Raw genomic sequence first — 23,947 nt, forward strand, 5'->3', positions numbered from 1 at the left:
GCCAACATTCACAAGTGCACAGCTTCAAGCGGGAGTCACTTGACAATAATTAGGAGTGGGAACCTTACTAATTCTTCCCTTTCCTACTCTGGAGAGATTGCAGTTAATTGTAGTAACTCATTGCTGCTCCAACTGAGATTAGATTAATTTATCATAGGTAAGAAATCCAATTTGGTACCTTTCTGTTGTGTATTGTTCAGTATTTCCCTAGATTATGACAGTAACCAAAGCTGTGAATCGCTTTGGAATGTCTTGAAAGGTGCTATAGAAATGCAAGTTCCTTTTCTTTAAAAAGCTGTTACCCACTGAACAATCAATGGAGCCTCCTACTCACAAGTGCAAACTAATGATCTTGGGGATGGAAATCAACTTGGGCAGGAATATAAGATGAGTGATATCCCATTGGACACTGGTTATGTACCCTGCCCAAAATTCAGTTCCGGAATTGAATATCAGGTGGTTCATTTTGCATCCTGCCCTAGTCAAATTTCACCCCCCTCCTGTTACTTTGGACAGCTGCAAAAATACTTCAGTGGTCAATCCACAAAAGGTTATGCATGAAGTGTAATTACAAAGCTCAAATCTTTAAACTCTCAGTCGGCTGTGCAGTAACATACAAGGCTCATTTATTGATTAACAAAGTATATAAGTCTTCTCGCACTATAGTTAGAAATTATTTAGCGTAGGATGCTGCACATTTTCTTAATAAAATCAGAAAAATCACCAATTTGCATTTTACATCTATAATATTCATTAGCACATTAACCACAGTAAAACTTCATGGTTCCACATAAGAATGGCATTTCTTCCAGTTTCTTGTTATTTGTGGAGCTAAGTGCAGAGATTGCCGGAGGAAATACATATGCTCCAAATATAATTTTTTGAGAAAACTATCAAAATAACTTTGAAAGAATCGATCTTAATCTCCAAACAAGTCCAAGTTTTGATTTGAAATTAAAGATATGACTTTCGTCAAGGCCAATTTTAACCCAGCCAGCTTGGTGGAAACTGGACATGTGGCCAGTTAAAATGACCACAACAAATTACTGCCTCCAATCCTGCTGGCTGTAATTCTAAACTGCTCTTTTGAACAGGTGAGAAAAACACCTGCTGGAAAGCTGTGGGGTCCTTCTGTAAATATGTAGATAAAGACATCAGACCCTGACTTCAATTTTAACCCGAGACCTGCATGGGGAAGCTGTCGTGACTCCCAAGTTCCAGACAGCTGGATGGTTTGCTGTCTGCCTCAGCCCCTGGCTGCATGACCCCCACTAGGGAGTTAACTAGGGCGGCACAGTGGCGCAGTGGTTAGCACCGCAGCCTCACAGCTCCAGCGACCCGGGTTCAATTCTGGGTACTGCCTGTGTGGAGTTTGCAAGTTCTCCCTGTGTCTGCGTGGGTTTCCTCCGGTTGCTCCGGTTTCCTCCCACATGCCAAAGACTTGCAGGTTGATAAGTAAATTGGCCATTATAAATTGTCACTAGTATAGGTAGGTGGCAGGGAAATATAAGGACAGGTGGGGATGTGGTAGGAATATGGAATTAGTGTAGGATTAGTATAGATGGGTGGTTGATGGTCGGCACAGACTCGGTGGGCTGAAGGGCCTGTTTCAGTGCTGTATCTCTAAAAACTAAAAACATCAGGTTCTAAGGTCAGCTTTTTTCTTATTTTCATCTGGTTAATAGTAACAATGCCAGACGTTCCACACAGACCATTAGCTGATTTCAATTTGAGAAATGTGATCATTGTAACTTTGTAAACAGGGATGATGGTATTAGTGAGGATACAAAACCTGTTTCCGTTTTATTCGTTTCCCTACATGTTAATTGGATGAAAGAAACAACCAAATAATAAAATCTGCAAATGGTGATTCCTACATCTTAGGGTCATAGAGTCAAGGAGTCATTTACGGCACAGAAGGTGGCCATTCGGCCCATTAAGTCGATGACAACTCTCCATTGAGCTATCCAGTCAGTTCCACTCCCCTGCGATAGAGTCATAGTGTCATTTACGAGTCATCTTCTAATGAATAAGAACCTCTTCAGCTCAGATATGGCATCAACACTAAAACAAGGAGCAGAGTGGAGATCGGGGTGGGTTGTGTGCAGTTTATTATTAGTTTCAACACCAGTACAGTTCAGCTGATCAAAGACAAGCCACTTTGTACGAAAGCAATCTTTAACCTTATCTGCACTTATGGAGACTATTCCAGCTTGTCAGTGTGAACTTTCCTTGTTTTCATTGTAAATATTATTTTGACGACAGTACAGGCTTGTGCAGTACCACAAACATATTGGACCTTCTCTCAGACCAACAAAAATCCTTTCAATGCAAAGATGCATCAAATAAATGATCTAATAACTCAATTTCCCACATTCCCACAGCAGGGATCTTTGTTGTTTAATTCAAATTACTGGATAATTCAAATATTTTTAGTGCTAAAGATGACTCAATTATGAAATCACTATAGTTAATTTCTTTGAAGTTCTTGGTGATTAATACTTAAGAAAATGAGATGAACACTAAACACAGCCATTCGTACTAAATGGGTTTGCAGCTGTTTATAGTCTGTTCCAGAACAAATATGTCTTGGCTGAATCTTTGCTCTGGGGGGTAATTTTTCAATCCCAGAATAGGAATCTGCAGTTTAGCAGCCAAGAAAATCTGGAAGTATGGGTGTTCCTTTATCGAATCCATTGTCTGGTCACAGCCAGCCATACAGATTGAGAGGCTGGCTAGCTGTCAGATGGGTAGTCCTTTTGCACCAGGCTGCAGCCAGGTACCGGGAGGGAGAGATTGGGGGAATGCAGTGGAGACATGGGGTGGGGGAACAGCTCAGAGGTCAGGGGAGGAGGGGGAAAAAATCATTGGGGAGTCTGAAGAGATTGGGGGAGGAGTCATAAACAAGATTGCAGAGGGTCATGGAGAAGATCGCAGGCTATGGAGGGAGTCTGGGGGGCAGGAGAATGCAGGCTGGAGAGGATATCGGAAGGTCATCCGATTGCTGTGGTGGGCAGGGTGAGAGGTGGGGGGTGGGGGTGCGATTGCGGGGGATTCTAACAAAGTAGCTTGGGGGAATGGATGGAAGCACTCCTGCTCCTCCTGGCCCACATGCAGTACTGGAAAGGCTGGAGCCTCATTAATATTTAAATGAGGGAGTCATCTCCTGAGTGCAGGTTGGTCGTCTGCCTTCAATCCAGCCTCCATTAAAACCACAAGTGGGAAGTTTTGAGGAGTGTTGGGATTGGGTTTGAAATTTAAAAAATTTTAACTTCCCATCCTCTCCAAACCTACCCATTTTTGGGGTTAAGATTACCTCAAATGTGTCATCTCTAGCTAAAGATGGTGAGGTTGAGTTTCCACTCATTTCCCTCAGAAATTGTTCCCAATGGTCAGGGAATCTGGAACATGTGGACACTGTCTCAGGATAAGGGGACAATCATTCAGGACTGAGATGAGGAGAAATTACTACACTCAAAGGGTTGTGAATCTATGGAACTCTCTACCCCAGAGGGTTGTGGATGCTCCATCATTGAATACACTTAAGGCTGGGATAGATAGATTTTTGGTCTCACAGGGAATCAAAGGATATGGGGAGCAGGCAGGAAAGTGAAATTGAAGCCCAAGATCAACCATGATCGTATTGACCATCAGGCAATGACTATCTCCAATAAGAGAGAATCTAACCATCTCCCCTTGACATTCAATAGCATTACCATCGCTGAATCCCCCACTATCAAAATCCTAGGGGCTACCATTGACCAGAAACTGAATTGGAGTAGCCATATGGCTGCAAGAGCAGGTCACAGGCTAGGAATCCTGTGGCGAGTAACTCACCTCCTGACTCCCCAAAGCCTGTGCACCATCTACAAGGCACAAGTCAGGAGTGTGATGGAATACTCTCCACTTGCCTGGATGGGTGCAGCTCCAACAACACTCAAGAAGTTCGATACCATCCAGGACAAAGCAGCCTGCTTGATTGGCACCCCATCCACAAACATTCACTTCCTCCACCACCGACGCACAGTGGCAGCAGTGTGTACCATCTACAAGGCGCACTGCAGCATCACACCAAGGCTCCTTAGACAGCGCTTTCCAAACCCGCGACCTCTACCAACTAGAAGGACAAGGGCAGCAAATGCATGGGAACACCACCTCCCCTCCAAGTCACACACCATCCTGACTTGGAACTATATCGCCGTTCCCTCACTGTCGCTGGGTCAAAATCCTGGAATTCCTTTCCTAACAGCACTGTGGGTGTAGCTACCCCACATGGACTGCAGTTCATGAAGGCAGCTCACCACCACCTTATCAAGGGCAATTAGGGATGGGCAATAAATGTTGGCCTGGCCAGCGACACCAACATCCCATGAATAAATTAGAAAAAAGAATGGCGGAGCAGGCTCGATGGGCCATATGGTCTACTTCTGATCCTGTTTCCTGTGTTCTTGTGTTCTTGTGAGTAACATCAACACCATTTGGGCAAAATCTTCTGAACCAGCACAAAAGATCCAAGAACTTTAAACGTAAGTGTGTGGTACACCCAAAACCACTTATGTTTATGGTTTTCCATGATCTTTTATGCTGATTTAAGATTTCATTCACCTGGATCAGGCCCTTTCCACAAAGATGGCCATTCCACCAGATCAAAATTGCGAGATTCCACTGACTGCTGGGTCAGGAAGTCCTTCAAATTGTACTAATTTTCTTAGGTGCACTGGTGGACACGTTTAAAAAAAAAATTAATATTAAAAGTAAGTTAAAAAACTGACTAGTGTAAACCAATAAAACTATTAAATGGTTTAAAAAAAAACATTTTCAATGATTTTAAATCAGCTTACTCACAGGTGCAAGACTGGACACTTTTATTGAAAATGCTTATTTTTGGTGATGAACCCATTTTCAACTCTATTAATAAAACTACACCAGGTTACCATTCTTAAATATATCAAGGAATAATTCTTGATTGTGCTGGTTCATGCAAGATTTTATATTTGTGATTGTGCAAATGAATTTTATCAGAAACTTGAACTGTAACCTAACCAGTGTGATTTTGAGCACACTTTGGGCACAATTTCCCCATGAATGTGCACCTTAATAATCAAAATAATCTCGCTAATTTTTTTATGATTTTGCTTAACGTATCTGCTCAGCTGGAAACAACAGAACAAAATGTGAAAACTAAAAGCGTAATTAATGCAGAATTCAAATACATGATTAGTGCAAACTTCAGAGGGAGAGGGCTCACTGAATTCCCATTGGAAAGAGGCATTTTGGCAGTACCATCAAGATGTGTGACTATCCTCAGCCTGCACAGCATTGTGTGCTGTAGTGTAGCAACTCAAGCAATGCTCCCTCCACTATGATGGGTATAACATCTCAGCATCCCTCCCCCACGCTCCTTGTGGATTAAAACAGTTACTGGACAATATCATTTTATCAGCTTTTTTCCATTCCTTCTTATTTGCTGAGTTTCTCTTGCTCTTTTTATACTTTGGCATTTTTCTAAGCATTATTAAATCTATTTTCAGATATCCCCTCGCCTTTCAATGGTGATTACTTATTTTATACCTTACATTAATACAATTTACACCTTCTTAGTAATCCCTTTAATCCCCTTAATCGCTGCCTTCCGTTTTCATTTTTGCCCTGTGTACTCCAGAATCTGTCAGCCTTTTTTTTATTCATTCCTCGGATATGGACATCACTGACTGGGCCAGCATTTATTGCCCATCCCTAATTGCCCTTGAGAAGGGTGCGAGCTGCCTTCTTGAACCACTGCAGTCCATGTGGGGTAGACACACCCTCAGTGCTATTTGGAAGGGAGTTCCAGGATTTTGACCCGGCGACAGTGAAGGAACAGCAATATCGTTCCCAGTCAGGATGGTGTATGGCTTGGACGGGAACTTGCAGGTGCTGGTGTTCCCATGCATCTGCTGCTCTTGCTCTTCTAGGTGTTAAAGGTCACGGGTTTGGAAGGTGCTGTCTAAGGAGCCTTGGTGTGTTGCTGCAGTGCGTCTTGTAGATGATACACACTGCTGCCACTGTGCGTCGGTCGTGGAGGGAGTGAATGTTTGTGGATAGGGTGCCAATCAAGTGGGCTGTTTTGTTTGAGCTGCATCCATGCAGGCAAGTGGAGAGTATTCCATCACACTCCTGACTTGGGCCTTGTAGATAGTGGACAGGCTTTGGGGAGTCTGGAGGTGAGATACTCGCCGCAGGATTCCTAGCCTCTGTCCTGCTCTTGTAGCCATGGCATTTATATGGCTACTGCAGTTCAGTTTCTGGTCAATGGTAACTCCCAGGATGTTGATAGTGGGGGATTCAGCGTCCCCACTTCTGACATTATGATTGAAGGAAGGTCATTGATGAAGCAGCTGAAGATGGTTGGGCCTAGGACACTACCCTGAGGAACTCCTGCAGTGATGTCCTGGGACTGAGGTGATTGACCTCCAACAACCACAACCATCTTCCTTGGCGCTAGATATGACTCCAACCAGCAGAGATTTTACCCTCTGATTCCCATTGACTCCAGTTTTGCTCGGGCTCCTTGATGCCATACTCGGTAAAATGTTGCATTGATGTCAAGGGCAATCACTCTCATCTCACCTCTTGAATTCAGCTCTTTTGTGCACATTTGAACCAAGGCTGTAATGAGGCCAGGAGCTGAGTGGCCCTCAGTGTCAATGCTACGGAACAAGCAACCCAGAGATCAACTCCCATCATGTTGTTAAATTGACTTTAATAATTCCAGTCATTTGCAGGCTGGCACCAGGAAAAAATGGTCATGAAATCTGTGAATTGTTGAAAAAACCCAGCTGCTTCACTAATGTCCTTCAGGGGAAGGAACCTGCCACTCCTACCCAGCCTTGTATACCTGTGACTCTAGTCACACAATATGTGGTTGACTCCAGGGGCTGTATTGTAAAGTCCCTCCGCCATTGGGAACATTTGCGGGGGAGAGGGTCAATGAACATCAGTGCAGCGGAGGCCCACCACCGACCCCGATGGCGACAGGCCCCGTGCCGATCTTGGCGGCAGCGGTGAGGCTTCGTGGCAGCCGCTCTGCCGCTCAGCGATGGGACCCCTATTTAAATATGTAAACTAATTTACATACCTGATTTAATGAGGGCCCTGTTGCCTCCTTAATCGCCATACTGATCTTCATTCGGGTGGCCGACAATGCCGCGCCTTCAAATCCCCGTTCAGGGAAACGTGGCACGACACCTGTGGGGAGTGGGGTGGAGAGGAGGATTTCTTTCTCTGTGCGGAAGTGGGGAGCGGGGTTAAAACGCTGCAGATTAGTCGGGGGTGGGTGGTGATGGGAAGGGGCAAAGGTGTCAAATTTTAAATATCTGTATTTCGTGAGGAAAAAGGGCAGGAATGTTGTGATTTGCCACTGGGGAGTTGGAGAGTGCATGGTATGTTTATTTTATTTAGTTTTAGGAAACATAAACTTACCTGTCCCTTTAAATTTTAAATGTGCATTGAGGGCTCTAAGCCCTTTAAAAATGGTGACTGTGGCGGCTCGCCCGCCCCCTCCACATCATCGTGGGGGGCAGGCGCCGCGGCCATGCTAATGAGCCACTGTGTTTGATATTGCGGCTGCTCCGTGACGCGGTGCCATTGCAGGCGGGCAGAATTGTTTTACATCCGCCGCCTACTTTGGCGATGGTCTCTTAAAATGCAGCCCAGGATGTCCTTAGGACAACTAGGGATGGGCAATAAATATATAACTAGGAGCAGGAGTAGGTCTTACATCCTTTCGAGCCTGTTCTGAGCAAATGCTACCTTGCCATTGTCAGTCACATCCCAAGAACAAATAAATAAGAAATGACCACACAGTCACTGAAGTAGTGATGATCCCTGATGCATTTCACATCCAAATAAGGACAATAAGTCTTCTTCCCCCTTCACGACATACTGATGGCATGAATCAGACCTAGAATTACACAGCCATAATCAACCATTATCTCATTTCAATCTGAACAAACACTTTTTAGTTTGTTTTCTAATATTCTGGATTGGTCCAAAGAAACCTTGCAGAATACATTTACTTTCTTATGTTTGCTTTTAATGTCGGTGAATGTGTACAGTAAAAAAGAAACTTTCCTGTATACCTAGATTAAACTGGCTCAGAGTGGGGCTCGGTCAATACTTCTGACATTTAGAAACAGAACAAATGGAAACTCTACAACATAAAACATTTGTTCAGTCATTAATAAAGGAGTGGTGTGGTTAAACCAACTTATCCAGGAAAATAAGAAGCTTGGTCCTCACTGTCTTTTTACTAATGGAGCTACTGAACATATGCTTTTGAAAGTGATTATATTTACAATGTGACAGCAACATTGCTCCTCTTAGATTGTTCCAGCTGTGCAAATAATATAACACTGAATATAACTGTAACAAAATATAATTGAAAAGCCGACAAAGTCATCTTCCAAATGTGCAAAGTTCTTTGCAGCAGGTCAAAATAAAACCTCACGGGCACTGGCCAATGGTTCGGTTGGACTAATACCACAAGGAGATATGCTTGAATGATATGGGACTGCTCCCTCCTGGATGGCTTTCCTTTCTCCCAGAAATAACTTGTCTAGAAAGGCTTTATTGCAAATTTCAGTCACACTTCAAACACGTTGTCAAATCTCCCATGTTTGTCCAAAGGGGTTTAACATCAGCAGTGAGTGAAATATTATTTAGGCCCTGCTCAACTCATGCCTGGATAATGATCAGGCTACCTTTGAGGTGGACATGGAAACTGTGTCCTCGTTTACTAATCACTCTCAGCATGGTGAATAATTATTCTATAATTAAGAAACAAATGCAAACAATTAAGCTGATAAAGAAATGCCTAAAGTATTGATATCATTATGCACCAAAGGTGTTCTCTGTCTCTTTCCCTCAGTATGTTTAAGGTATTGCCTCTTTAACAGAGACTTAATATCTCCACTACTCCAAGACATCTTTGACTGATATCCCCCTTCTTTCCTTTCCTATCCGAATTCCCATGAAGCAATAAGATAACCTGCACCTAAAAAAAAACTAAAAAAAAAGACACTCATTTAGAATTAGATGAAAGGGCTGTCTTATGAGGAAAGGTTGAGCAGGTTGGGCCTATATTCATTCGAGTTTAGATGAATGAGAGGTGATTTTATTAACACCTATAAGGTTCTGTGGAGGCTTGAGAGTAAATTCTGAGAGGATGTTTCCACTCATGGGGCAATCTGGAACTGGAGGCATAGTTTCAGAATAAGAGTTCCCCCATTTAAGATGGAAATAAGGAGGAATTTCTTCACTCAGAGGGTCATGAACCTTTGGAATTCTCTACTCAAGAAAGCTATGGAGGGTGAGTCATTGAATATATTCAAGGCTGCGAGAGAGGGCTGAATATTACCCGCTCACTGCCATTCTTGGCGGCAACCTTGAAGAAAGGCACGTATCATGTGCGACTTCTCCGTCGCTGAGCCCCCACGATATTACAAGTGGGGGTTAATTTAAATGGAGGAGGCGGAATGGCGCCCCCGATGACATTGAGGGGGCGGCCACTCTGTCCCTGGCAATGGCATCCGGCGCCATTTTTAAAGAGTATCAAGCCCCAACAGTGGATATAAAATTTTAAAGAGACCAGCACATAAAATGTCAATAAAAACATTAAACTGAACATCAAAGCCCTTCTTCCACTCCCCCAATAATCAAACAATATATTTATTTCCCTCTCCCCCCCCGAAAAACCATTTTTGACAGTCCTGACCTTTCAACCCCAAACTTTGCACTCTTTGCCCTTCAACCCCTTCCCACCATCCCCACAGGCAATAAAAAATGCTTTCCCCCCTACCCCCCTCCCACCCTGCTAATTTCATTCTTCCACCCTCCCCACCAGTGACTCGCCTTGGAATTCCGAACGGAGTTCCAAAGGCGCGCGAGTTGCAGCAGGCAAGCATAATATCGGCGTGGGACGGCCACCAGGACCAGGTAAGTTGATTTGTATTTTTATTTAATTAATTGTAATATTTAAATGAAGGCCCCACCGCCAAGTGGTGGTGGGCCGCACCGAGGCCTCGCCACTGCTGGTAAAATGCAGCGGGGCCTTCTCGGCGTCAAGGGTCGTGGCAGGCCTCTCCCACAAGTATTTTACGGGCCCCTCTGCCACAACCCACGATGTTGAGGGGCTGATAAAATTCAGCCCTTGAGAGATTATTGAACTATAGTGAGTCAAGGGTTATGGGGAATAGGCAGGAAAGTGGAGTTGAGGCCAAGATCAAAGCAGCCATGATATGGTTGAATGGCAGACCTGGCTCCAGGGGCTGAATGGCCTACTCCTGCTCCTATTTCTTATGTTCTTATATTATGAGCTGGATTTTATGTAGGTGGTGGGGGGTCCCAACACCGGGCTAGACAGGCAAGAGGAACCTGCGTCGGCCATTTTAGAGACCCCAGGCTGCATTTTATGGCACTCAGACAGTTAACTGCCTGGTGCCGGGATCATCGTCCCTTTAAGGATGGTGATCCCTCCTCCAAGAGCTGCTGGCCAATCAGAGGGCTGGCAGCTCAGTAGTCCTAGCAGCACCACCAGGAGTGTTGGCCACTGCTGCGACTGCAGTAGACCCGGGACCAAGAGCAGCCATGAAGCTTTGGAGAACAGGTAAGTGGGGTGGACTCACTGGGGTCAGTCAGGCAGGCCCTGGAAAAGGGTGGCGAAAGGGGTGTTGGTGCAGGGACGGCCTTTGCTGCCGGGGGCCCTCCATGGGCCACAGACTGCCCAAATAAGAGGGCCCATTCCCCTCCGCAAGCCCACAGGGAGGCCGAATGGTGTTACTGGACAGCCTCCCCATGTGGCGGAGGGCCCCCCCTTGCTGCTGGTAAGATGCCAGCGGCAGCGGGAAGAGGCCCTTAAGTGGCTATTAATTGGCCACTTAAGGGCCTCAATTGACTTTTGGGTGGAAAAGCTGTCCTCGGCCTTTCCCACTCCTGACATAATTGAATGGTGTCAGGAAAGAAACGGGCATTACATACCATCCCCCCCACCCCGCCCGCCTTTCCTTGCTATTTTATGGACCCCCCTATCTCCCTGCCTGTTCCTAGAGGGCTGATAAAATTCAGCCCTATGTTCTTACTCGCACAGAAGGAAGCCATTTGGCCCATCCAGCCTTTTTGAAGAACAATCTAGTAAGTTTGACTCCCCCGCTCTTTCCCCATATCCCAGTAACTTTTTTTGCTTCAAGTATTTATCCAGTTCCCTTTTGAAGGTTACTTTTGAATCTGTATCCACCATCCTATCAGGCAGTTCATTACAAATCCTGACCATTCGTTGCGTAAAAATGTTTTCTTCATGTCACCTCTGGTTCTTTTCCAATCACCTTAAATCTGTGCCTTCTGGTTATCAACCCTTCAGCCATTGAAACCAGTTTCTCTTTAATTATTCTCTTTGAACCCTTCATGAATTTAAACACCTCTTTCAAATCTCCTCTCAGTCTTCTCTGCTCTAAGAAGAACAATCCCAGCTTTTACAATCTATCCACATTATTATTATCCCTCATCCCCGGCACCATTCTAGTAAATCTCTTCTGTGCCCTCTCCAAAGCCTTCACGTCCTTCCTGAGGTGTGGTGTCCAGAAATGGACATAATACTCCAGCTGCGGCTGAATTAGTGTTTTATATAGATTTAGCATGGCCTGCTGGCTTTTGTACTCTATGCCTCTATTTATAAAGTCCTTTATTAATTGCTCTGTTAACCTGTCCTGCCACCTTCAAAGATTAACGTGCAAACACTTCCAAGACTCTCTCTTCTTGCAACCCCTTTAAAATTGTGCCATTTAGCATATATTGTCTCTCCCCATTCTTCGTACTCAAAATGTATCATCTCACATTTTTCTGAATTCACAAACTCTTCCAGCCAGATCCAAGTCAACGGTATCTACTCTTCAGTTAATAAGAACTACACCTCCCATCTAAACAGCTGAGACAACTCCTGCAAAGGGTCCAGCTTTAATCACATTGTAGAAGTTGTTAGGCATCAATACACTCTGCATAGCAAATGTGTTTGATCACTCCTAGACAGGATGTACAATTTAAGAGGTAAATTCTCAAAATAGAAACCTCTGTGACAGAGATGATGGATGAAAATTTGCCCCCATATATGTCCAAAGAAGTGTCAGAAAGAGAATGTCATGGACAGCACTGAATAACATGTTATTCCCAATGGTGAGGCTGACCATAACTCACTGGTAAATTCGTTAATTTTGAGGTGTTGGATCAGCCTAAAAATAAAAAGTGTTTCACAGCTCATCATGACCAAGGCAACTGATATTTTCCTACTTTACAACAGTGATTGCAAATTAAAAGTACTTTGTTGACTGTAAAGCACTCTGGGATGTTCTGAGGTCACGAAAGCAGCCACATAAATGTCATTCTTTCAATTATTTTATTTTGTTTTTGTGGAGAATGGATGGAATTGTGGAATGTGATTCCCAAAACACGAGTAACAATCCCAAAATTCCAAAATGGAATGTGACTTAATTATCATAAACCAGTGGCTCCAATTATAGGAAAGAGCAACCCTTTGACTTTTATCGGCAAGACCAGTTTTTCCATTTTCATAAAAACTGAATGGAATTGCACAATGTGAAACTCATGAAACAACAGTAAAAATCCAGGAATCCCAATATAAACGATATATTCTTGATTTAGAAAATATCTTTTTAGGTAGCTAGGTAGGACTGAAGGGAAGAACATTGAGTTCCCAACACTGAGCATCATGTGTATGAATCTTAGTATTGAGGTTAAATGTTCTTAATTTGCTTGTCCGGTTTGAGCAAATTTTTACAGTTTTGACAGCTCTTAGTTGTAGATGGCAAGCACCGCACCATTTTATGTGAAAGAGATATGTCTATGAGGGATACTCTGATTTAGAGTTCCCTATTCTCTTGCAGGTGAAAAGGTAGCAATGGGGAGACAGTGGAAGAGAGTTTGAAAAGTAGACAAAGTTGAGAAAACAAAGAAAATTACCTCAGTTGAGAAGAATGTAATGTTTTAAATGTTTAAAAAAATCTTTTAATGACTGAAAATGAATAGGTTTCTATAACATTCCCATACACATACACATACAGACATGAGCATGTGCCTACACAGAGATGTCCCAAAGGACTAACTTTGCTTTACTGAAAATGTAAGACCCAGTCAGTAACTTTTGGCTACACAACGCCATAGCAGAGAAATGAAGGAAAAACATTTACTGACTTTGGCTGGGGTAAACGAAAAGATTTAAACTCAGACAATGTTATTTTCAAAGAAATCAAACAGTTTTGTATTATTCACCTTACCTGAAGTTAGTGTCTGCGTTGGTTTCCCACCTGTATGAAAAGCAAATGCATGACAATGTTTAAGCAGCTGTTGTGTTCTCAGACTGTCTCAGAGCTGCATTGTTCCTCTTCCTTTTCCTCGAGATTTCCATATTCAATACCTTCCATTTTGAGTACAGCAATATTGAAAAATGCAAATGCTCTTCCTTAATCTTTTTGGTGAGTTTTGCTCTCGTAGAGAATGTCAGACTGGGGTAGGATGGGGCAGGAGGAGTTTTAGTGGAATGTTGTTATATTTTACTTATCAGTATCAAGCACACATGGTCAAGTGTTGAGGTCGAATATTGTCAGACACAGAGTAAAGCTCCATCTACTTTAATTCAACTATTTTTCCTTACCCCTAGCAAAAAGAAAAATCCTACCTCATCAACACATCTCAATTTCTCACAACAATCGTCATTATGGCCTTTTTGAGTGTGATTGCCAATTTAATGCTAATTAATGCTGGATTGTGCACAGTTTTGTGGTGTGGGCCTATAATCTTCAGAAATCCATTTTATTAAGGGGCCATTATAATTAGCATAGAGAGACTATCATGCCATCAGCTTGGGCTGGATTCAAATCCAGGAGAAATCAGGAGAAAGAACAGTGCATTAACCCATTAAATCACTTTTTTTTATCAGCCATGTAAAACAATCGCTACATAATTTCCAGTGAAAATTGTTAACTTTAGCATAAAAGTTGCTATGGAGCTATCTCAGCCGCCAAAGGACTAGGCCTCACAGCAAACTTTTTTTTCTCAAAACCACAGCAAGTTCCATCTATCTGACAGTGTTTCTGCATTTCTGCTTGTTTAATTTGGATGGCACAAGTGCAGCATTTACATTGCTAAACCAGCTTCCTTATTCTGAGGGCAGAATTGTAGATTCATGAAAATGTAGATCCACGATTCTGCTGCCAAGATGAGGGAACCAATTTGGCAATGTAAAGTAGAGAAACGATAGAATGGGCAATGGTCTCACAAGATTCAAGCTAAACATAAATAAATGTAGAGCATCTCAATTTTTCTTGTAGTCATGATAATATTTAGAAAAAAGCCCTCAGTATCAAAGTTCTAAGCTGCTAGCTATATCAAACATTTGCAGATAACATTTTACTCTAGCAAATAAAAGCATTGTTTTAAATTCCCTGGTGGTAAATCTGTGGCTAATGTGGAACTGAGTCATACAGCTCAGGAACACCCCACATTTGATCCCAGGCCTCCACTGATCTTAGCCAGGGCAACAATACAGCTGTCACAATTGGCCTCAACACCCCTGGGCTAGGAAGGGGGAAAAATCAGCAAGGGTCAATATTGAGCAACACTTGCCAAAAAAGAAGCAATTCTGGACATCAGGTGAGGAAATGACTGGGCTCGGCTATGCTGACCCCACACTGAATAGCATAGGAATTTTTCAAAGACAGTTTACTCATATCCCTCACAAATCTAATAATAATGGGGCGGCACAGTGGCGCAGTGGTTAGCACCACAGCCTCACAGCTCCAGCGACCCGGGTTCAGTTCTGGGTACTGCCTGTGCAGAGTTTGCAAGTTCTCCCTGCGTCTGCGTGGGTTTTCACCGGGTGCTCCAGTTTCCTCCCACAGCCAAAGACTTGCAGGTTGATAGGTAAATTGGCCATTAAAAATTGCCCCTAGTGTAGGTAGGTGGTAGGAGAATGGTGGGGATGTGGTAGAGAATATGGGGTTAATGTAGGATTAGTATAAATGGGTGGTTGTTGGTCGGCACAGACTCGGTGGGCCAAAGGGCCAGTTTCAGTGCTGTATGCTATCAGCTCTTACCTTTGATGACTCTATTTCTTTAGCTAGCAACAACAATTAATAATCTATTTTCATCTGTTGATAGACTGCAAGTAATTCCATAGATTTGTGGATATTTTGTTGAATTTAATTACATTTGAAAATAAATGATCAACTTTGTGATCAATTTGTGGCACAATGGACCAACTGTTATGGAGTTAACATCTACATAGATAAAATAGCAAGTCAAATAATTAAAATAATTTGGAATAAATTATTGAGCTAAGAAATGTATCCAAAATGTCAATATTTGTATGGTGTTTCAGCTGTAGGGAAGTCCTGTACTGTCCTATTTCCCAGAAACTTACGTGTACTTTAACCTGCATAATTCAGCAGCAGATTGGGGGACAACCAGGTAAGTGCTTGGCTCTTTCACATAACTTCATGTCTTATCAAGATTTTTATTATACATTTCAAGAAGTATAACAACATCACAACTGGACTAAAACCAGCAGCTGATTGTAGCACCAAGCCAGAGAAGAACATAAAACTTCATTCAAACCTCCAACCCCTCTGACAGGGGATTGAAGGAAAAAAGAACAGGCCCCTGGATGTGGGTGCCACCAAACAACACTGAAATATAATTTATGCCAGTTAGAAAGAGATTGCACTGGCACTAAGTGCCAACTCCCTCACCTCCAAGACTGCAGAACAGTGCCCCCAAAAGTTCCACATCCTCAGCAGGACAGGCAAGGTAATACATCAGACACTACCTTTCCTTCACTGCCCAACCTGGAGACCAACACACTCTTCACCACCTTAAAGCAATATGTGCACAACTAACCCTTTACAATACTCCCTCTTTAAGGAGGGCTCTAACTTATCTGCACAATCTTCCCTCTAACAGCCTCATATCCCCACATTCCTTATGTCATACCTCCCATGCCACTTCTCACAGATTCCTTAACTGCTGAGCCTTACCCTATGCCACCTATACTAGATATTCATGCAGGACCAGTTGGTGCAAAAGGCCTACCACAGGCAATGCACCCCCTTACTTGTGAGGAAGTACTCAGCTCTTACTGTGGAAGATGGCGAGGTTGACAGCATCTTGGCAGTGCTATATTATGGACTGAGCACCTACCATATTATGCTGGTATTCCATATAGCCAAAACCTTCCACCTCTTTTTAAATCTCCTTAATCCCAAAAGGGTAATGCACACACATTTTTAGCTCTGCTCTTCTTTCCTGCAGATCCATCACAGCAATAAGTGGCATAGGGAGATGATGATGATGAAGCAAATGATGAGGATCAAGCCGCCTCAATCACAGTCACAGGATACTACCAGACCTCAGAGCGAACTCCCTCACAGAACTATACCAATGGAACATGGGAGGTGACACCAAACTAACAAAGAGAAAACTGACATGAGACAAGGGCCACCTCAGTTGTCTGTACAGAGTGAGGAGTCAACCTTCACCCATGATCCTGGCCCTGAGGTGGCACTCAGCAAAAGCATGAAAACAGATATAGAAAGGCACTAGTAAGCACCCAGGGGAAGTACAGCATTAGGAATTGTTTGGATTATTGTATGCGTTTTCAACTATTATATTAAAATAGACTATACACTGACATGGTGCTTTGGCATTCATAGAGGTTAGTCATACAGGAAAGGATGCATACCTTTAGTGCTGACTTACTCCAATGATTATCACTAATTTGGCCATATCAGGGCAAATAGGCTGATGTGCTGTCATGTGGTGGGATGGGCAGTAGAGTGAGAGAATGTCCCTTTCTGTACCATTGTTGGCTGCGCCTTCAGTTGCCTAGGCCCCAACCTCTGGAATATCCTCCCCATACCTCTTCGCCTGTCTACCTCACTTTCCTCCTTTAAGATACTCTTTAAAAGCTACCTCTTTGACAAAACATTAGGTCATCTGATTTAATATCTCATATCTCCTTATATGGCTCAGTGTCATATTTTGTTTTATAATGCTCCTGTGAAGCACTTTGGGACATTTTATTATGTCAAAGGTGCTATATAAATCTAAGTTGTTCTTGTTGTTGTTACTGGGGTCATTAGCCATGGGAGCAGAGTAGATGTTGCCATCCAGAAGCTATCCATTGATTTGATTCTTTTCCCTAAAGAGGCCAGATAGGGCTGAATTGTGAAGAATAGGTCATCAGGAAAACTTCCTGTATATCAAGCATTGACATTCAGAATCTTCTCATTGTTGTCACATGTGGTTTGCATATTGAGGTAGTGGAAGCTCTTCCTCTTGATATAGTTGATTGGGTGTTCTGTCGGCACCCTCAAAGCAATGTGGGCGCCATTGATTCGATCCTGTATTTTGAGGAAGTCAGCAACCCGCAAAACTGTATGGCTCTCTCTCGCTGCTGTCTTGCTATATTGCCAAATTGGCCTGCTCTCGTGACAGTGCCCAGACGAATTCATGCCTGTAATGTATGCTGTCTGATATTACGTAGATCCTCTGTGGCTGCCTGCAATGATCCTGTGCCACCTTCACAGCCACTGAGCGTTCAAGGGCTTGAGCACATCCTGCAGCAGAAAGAGTTGATCTATTGGTTCTTTACTGAAATGCACATTACTTATGCACAATTCATAGGAAAGACTCTGATAAGAACTTTGCTGCCTGCGTATTCACTGGGGTGGGAGTAGGGAATACCAAGTATGCTGCATCATCCTGAAATGGTACCTGTCTCTCCTTAGCTCCAACCTGTGCTGCTGCTGCCCCTCCTCCTCCATGACAGAAGCTCATAAAAATACCCTACCTTATGGCATTTGGTAGCAGAGTGGCTCTGTTACTGGAGTGGTAGTCCAGTAACATGAGTTCAAATCCTACTATAGCAGCTGTGTAATTAGATAAACCTGGAATAAAAAGTTACTAACAGTTATGGTGACCATGAAACTACTGGATTGTTGTAAAAACCCATCTGGTTCATTCAAGTCTTTGGGGGGGAAGGAAATTTGCCGTTCTTATCCAGTCTCAGTTCCTGGAGGATTTTCAATATAAGCAGATGTTTTCTACAAATATACATGATAAAAATTTGACACATTATTTCAGCAAGTTTCCAAATGTTGACATTATAGAGAAGTACAAAACTGCAAACTGTGATTATCATTGGTGGAAACTATATTTCATGCTTTTAAATGCAAATTAATCAATGGCAAATTTACAAACTACCGATTAGGTGTCAGCCTGCGAGTTAGACGGCTTCTGGGTTCAAGTCGCACTCCAGAGGCTTGAGAGCACAATCTAGGCTGGCACTATCAGTGCGGTATTGAGGGAGTGCTGCACTGTCAGAGATGCCATCTTTCTGTTGAAATGTTAAACTGAGGCCAAGTCTGCCCCTCAGGTGGATGTAAAAGATCACATTGCACTATTTTGAAGAAGAGCAGGGGAATTCTCCAGTGTTTTGCCCAATATTTATCCCTCAACTAACATAAGTAAAACAGATTAATTATTCATTATCCCCTTGCTGTTTGCGGGATCTTGCTGTGCACGTTTCATACGTTACACCTCTGGCTATACTTCAAAAGCACTTTGTTAGTTGTGAATGGTCTGGGAAGTCCTGGAGTTGTGAGAGGTGTGATACAAACGCAAGACCTTTTTAAGTAACCGGCAGCAAACTGTTCAGATATACTCTGATCAATCCCGATTACTCCGGACATAGTAGCAGAACTTGTGAGATAGTGAGTTGATTATTATGGAAATGTAAGGCTACATCGTAAAACCTGTAAAAAAAAACCCCAGTTGGAAACGTTTATTTGTCCAGGATATAAACGGATGCTGATGAAAAGATCACCGATCTGAAGTGATAACTCTGTTTCTTTCTCCACATATACTGCCTAACCTGCTGAGTAATTCTGGTATTTTCCATTTTTATTTCAGATTTCCAGCATCCGTAGTGTTTGGCTATAGTATAAATTGATTTGATCAGCACACACTCCTGCCCTGTACATCCCACTGACTGCCCACACGGTGGCAATGTCGCCCCACTTACCGGAGGTATGCTGTCCGATCATGGCTGCGTTGCCCGGGGGTGGGGACACAGAGGCGGGGATGGGTGAGGAGCCTGCCTCGCTGCCGGAGCCTGCTTCTGCCACTCGCCGCTTGTCTGAGCCGGGCACCGGGGTGGAGCGCACGCTGCTCCTGCGGGGTCCGTTACTCTGAATGTGGGAGACAGCTTCGGCCGCTTGCATCTCTGGGCTGTAGCGGGCTGTGACCCGTAAGGTGGCCTGGGCTTTATGTTCCTGAGTTTCGTCGTCTATAAAGTCGGTGACTCTGCATTCATAAATACCCTCATCCTCCTTCTTAACGCCAGAGAGCCGCAGCTTATGCGAAATGTCATTGCCCATCACCCGGACAGTCTGCAGACACGGAAAGGACTGGCTCAGAACATGGGGCTCCAAATACACCAGAGTAAGAACAGCATCACGAACAGGGAAATGATAGAATTGAAACATATAGAAACTATAAACTATAAACCAGTCAACATGAAGAATGGGAGGACAGAGCAGGAAACAAAAGTAAATTGACAATTAAAGCTACAGTGCCAACACTATTAATAATCCGAATTGAAGCATTGTAAAAAAAACTATATATGTGTGTGCTTTTTCACAAAAAAAGGCCAGAGGTAATGGAATAGTTTTTATAATAGTACAAAATAATGGCGAAATAATGAATGGGATTAATTATGCCAAACATGCAATTATTTAATTAAGGGAAATAATAACAATTGTGGCCGAAGAAATATAAGTGCCCGAGGATGTAAGCTTTCTCTTTTGAAGTATATCGCTATCGTTTCTATTGGGCGGAATTTATAGCGGAATTCTGTAAATTCGCGAATCAAGCATTTTAGGGATTACGATGAGAAGGGAGTACAGAGCAGATGATGTGGCTCGTTCGCCTCCACATTATTTTAGGACAATTTTTGCTTCATATTGAAAGGTCTTGTTTATTAATAACACGTAGAGGAAAATGGCACTTACGCTTATTTTGGTGGCATCCTTATTTAATGGAACCTGAAACAAGTAAAGAGATTGTATCAAATTCCCCAAAGAAGCCACTGTGAAAGTCAAACCTGGCTAACAGCAGGAGGAAAAGGTTATTAGAAACAAGAGTGGAATGTCATTTCTTGATCTTGATTTTTTTCCCTTATAGTGCGGATTGCTCTGGGTCATAAATTATGCATTTAACTCGTGTTTCGGTTCCAGCCTATGTTTTTTTTGCCACATCTGGAGTTAGAATGCTATAACGTCAGCACTTATAATGTAATTAACGCACCTGACTCAGAGCACATTGAAAACATTATTAATCCGCTATCAACTGACGCCATCAATTCTATAACATGTAACAATGTATTGGTACAATTATAAATGTATAATTGATGTATTACAGTGTCACAGACAGCGTTACCCTTCACTGTGTACTCGGTGTGTGGATGATTAATACGGATCTGCAGGAATCTGACACCGTACATGTGGCAGGTTTCCCATCGTAGAAAAATAAATGAAAGAGATTAGACTGACGACGCCGTGCTACAGATCAGTCCCACACCCCGTGCCTCTCACTGGAACACCTCTGTCCCAAAGTCCCCACCAAACGTGGTCCCTGTCTCTTTGTCCAAAGGTGATGCATTTGCACTGACACTGGAATCAAACGGGAGATTCCATTCCGAGTCGACACTTACTTTACTCCTGGCACCTTGTGTGGGGCACTCTTACCTGGAAGCCCTTCTGTCCTCAGGGCACCTTCAGGATGACTACGCCCGGTAGGATTAGGAGCGGAATCAAAGCCAAGAGTTCCATTCAGATGCTATTGATTCCCCAGTTCAACCCAAGGAATTGTCCTGACAAAAGGCGAGTGCACCCCAGTCCTTCTATTTTCCACGCTACGCCTTGTTTGCTATCTCACCCATCCGAGGCGGTCTGCATTTGACTTCCTCAGGTCTACGCCGCACACCTTTCAGTCCCAGTTTAGTGTTAAGCCGATTGTGGCAGATATATCCTGCACTGGGTTTGAAAACCTATCAGGTTCTGTTCCCTAATTATTGATTATTTACCCAAGAACATTCCCATCTACCTCGATTTTCTACAAGAAACCCTCAACTTGACCCGACTAGAATTCACATCACCTAGTCTTCATCATTAGGATTTACTTTTACTCTAGAACGGTGCTACTAGGGATTGTCTTTCAGATATCGCCTTGTCAGTTCAAACCTTGACCTATAATGAATCTCTATTGGGACTTGGAAATGTCGCCTTTCGTGTATTTATTTCAGCACTTGTTGCATTTCTCTGTTGCTTTGCTCTGAATTTTGCCTTTTGGTTTTCGAACGGAATATCTCTACCATAAGCTTTCCCAAATCCTTTTCCTCTCAGTGTTGTGTTATGTGACACTGGCTGCTGCCGACTCCTTGAAAATGATCTTTTAGTTCTCATCTTTTCTCATCATTGACGGTCACATAGATTCACCATTTCTTTAGTTACGGCATTTGCGCCAACGCTCCATAAATATCCTACAGGCCCTCAGCCAAGCTCCCCTCGTCCAGTTTTGTTCTCACCTTGGCCCTGCTTCCCTGGGCGCCCAGTGCCAGCTCGTGTGCCAGCTCTCGGGGGGCTTCCTTCAGGTACCACCACTGGATCTCCAGGGAATACGAGGTGGTCCCGCTGGCTCGGAACGCACAAGACATCTCAATGTCGTCCCCTTCTTTAGCAATCACATCCTGGGGGACTTCGAGAAATTTTGCTGGCAGAAAGAGAGAATATGACAAAGCGATGGTTAACAGATAAGATTTCGCATCTAATTTCCCCTGAATTCAGTGAAACATGCAGGTTTGATGGAAAGCCTACATCGTGTAGGTGACACTTATTTCTGTTCCTATCTAAGTAATAATTTGACTTTGCCTACAACAGGTCTGACACGCCATTCACCCAATTCCAGTTAAACACCGCGCATCCATCCTTAGATATATCAGCTTTCGTTACTGGCATTTAAAAACAATCACAATATGATATAACTAAAAATGAAAGGCACCCACGCAAATCCCTCTAGGTCGCTCCATTTTTTTCCAAATGCAACTTTAAATGGAAGTCAAATGCTTATAAAAATGATTGATGCATCATCGAAGTATTATAGAATTATCACTCAGTCCTGAGCAGTTAGAAACAGGGCATGGTGCAACTCTGAAAACTAGAGAATGTTGAGTGACGACGTATTCCGGAGGCTTTCTCCAGCACTCTCAGCTCCGAGTGCAGCGAGATTGAAATTAATAATTCTGTAAAATGTGCAGTCAACACTTGCCAGTCATTTGTACCATTTAGTCAGATGTCACGACCACTTATTTCCTTCTTGGCTAATTAGTTGTGGTTTCCGTGGCCTCAACCTGATCAAAGCCATTGATACCGAGCTCTACAATTATAAGACACTTGAATCAGTTATAAAACACCACTCACCGTTAACACAGAGCAAAAGTGGTGCATTTAGCATCAAGTAATAGAGAATATTGGCGATCCCGCGATTTTCCATTTCATAGAGACTTTTAATGTACAGAACAAACGCCAGGTAGTGTTAGATCTGGAGCCCTCTGGAGTGCTGCAATCCCATCCCAGTTGCTAGAGCTTCAAATATCTCTCTCCAAGGTTACAAATGTGGAACACCAGACTCTGTTGTCTGGCTGAAAACGAACAACTCGATCGACAACTTCGGACCCCTTCCTTCTATTTACTCCTGGTGGCAAAACGCAGCCTCTGATATTTGACCAAGATGCCTCCCAGTCTCACAAACACGTCTTGCTTGAATTCATATTCAGAAATATGTGTGATCAGAGCACCGGCTATTTTCACACAATAAGAGATTGGAAGTGGCTGCACGGACGAGGGAGGGGAATGATTCCGGGCTGGACTGGCGAGCACCCATTCCCGTGTGAACCAGCCCCTGATCCCCGGGAAAAGCTCACCAAGACAGCCGCGTATCCTCCAGTGTTCTGTGGGAAATGTGCGTCTAACAGAATCAGATCTTGCCTTTTTTTGCTGCTGCTTGTGACTTTATGGATTAGCGGAAGGCGAGGCGAAGAGGGCTTCTGGGCATTTCCAAACAGCAGCAGGAGGAGCGGCAGTGTGCGCACCGTGCGCTTCCACACAGCACCAAGCAACACAAAACACAGGGCAGGACAATCTCAGCCAACGGGCAGGAAGGGGGAAAACACACATACACAAACAAGCTTCATCGGCTCCCACATCAACACCCTCCTGAACCTGTCGGGACAATGAGTCCAACTGACGTCTCACGTAATGGATCAACCAGCAAAATAGCCCAAAGAAAGCCCGAGTTTGCCAATTTTGTCGCTTGCGCCATACGCCCCAAGCAAGCACCACATTCACTGTAAATATCCTTCAGTCATGGGGGGAGGGGTGGTATATAATACACAGATGCTTGGAAAGGTGAATCCTGAATTGTGATGCATTAGGGATCCTGTAATCAGATAGCCCCAGGGGATAATAAATAAGACCCGTGCCTCCGCCTGGATGTTTTTAAAATCGTAAATTAATTTAGCTGCAAGGATTAAGAGGGAGAATTTTTGTTTTGGATAGTAGTGTTAAGAGACAGCTATATTGCGTTTGAAAATAGCAAACAACACTCATTAGGAAATTGTCCCCAATCCACAAGCCGGTGAGTGTAATATGTGTGATTTCTGCATCTTGGTGACACACTGGACAGTCTCAACTCTTTCCCAGTTATCAGATACCCGCTAAAATGCTGCTTCAGGTTAAACGATGTTAGTACTGTATAATACAGACCATTCTGATACTAGCATTTTTTC

The 23,947-nt window shown here is 43.4% G+C and overlaps 1 protein-coding gene across 3 annotated transcripts in view; it reads right to left on the minus strand.

The window, feature by feature from the left end:
* vstm2b (V-set and transmembrane domain containing 2B) overlaps positions 1–23,412 on the minus strand; it is a 38,791-nt gene extending 15,379 nt beyond the window's left edge. Inside the window, exons 1-5 of one of the 3 annotated variants that reach the window (XM_068049904.1) lie at positions 22,581–23,412; positions 21,689–21,873; positions 20,115–20,147; positions 19,127–19,493; positions 13,318–13,352 (exon numbers count right to left, since the gene is read on the minus strand). In XM_068049904.1, coding sequence (XP_067906005.1) covers positions 13,318–13,352; positions 19,127–19,493; positions 20,115–20,147; positions 21,689–21,873; positions 22,581–22,653 — 693 coding nt within the window. In that variant the 5' untranslated portion in view covers positions 22,654–23,412. The remainder of the gene's footprint in view (positions 1–13,317; positions 13,353–19,126; positions 19,494–20,114; positions 20,148–21,688; positions 21,874–22,580) is intronic. The other 2 variants (XM_068049903.1, XM_068049905.1) reach the window with 2 other exon arrangements.
* Positions 23,413–23,947: the final 535 nt, after the last annotated feature.

This window comes from Heterodontus francisci, chromosome 17, assembly GCF_036365525.1.
Source record: "Heterodontus francisci isolate sHetFra1 chromosome 17, sHetFra1.hap1, whole genome shotgun sequence".
Classification (NCBI taxonomy): domain Eukaryota; kingdom Metazoa; phylum Chordata; class Chondrichthyes; order Heterodontiformes; family Heterodontidae; genus Heterodontus; species Heterodontus francisci.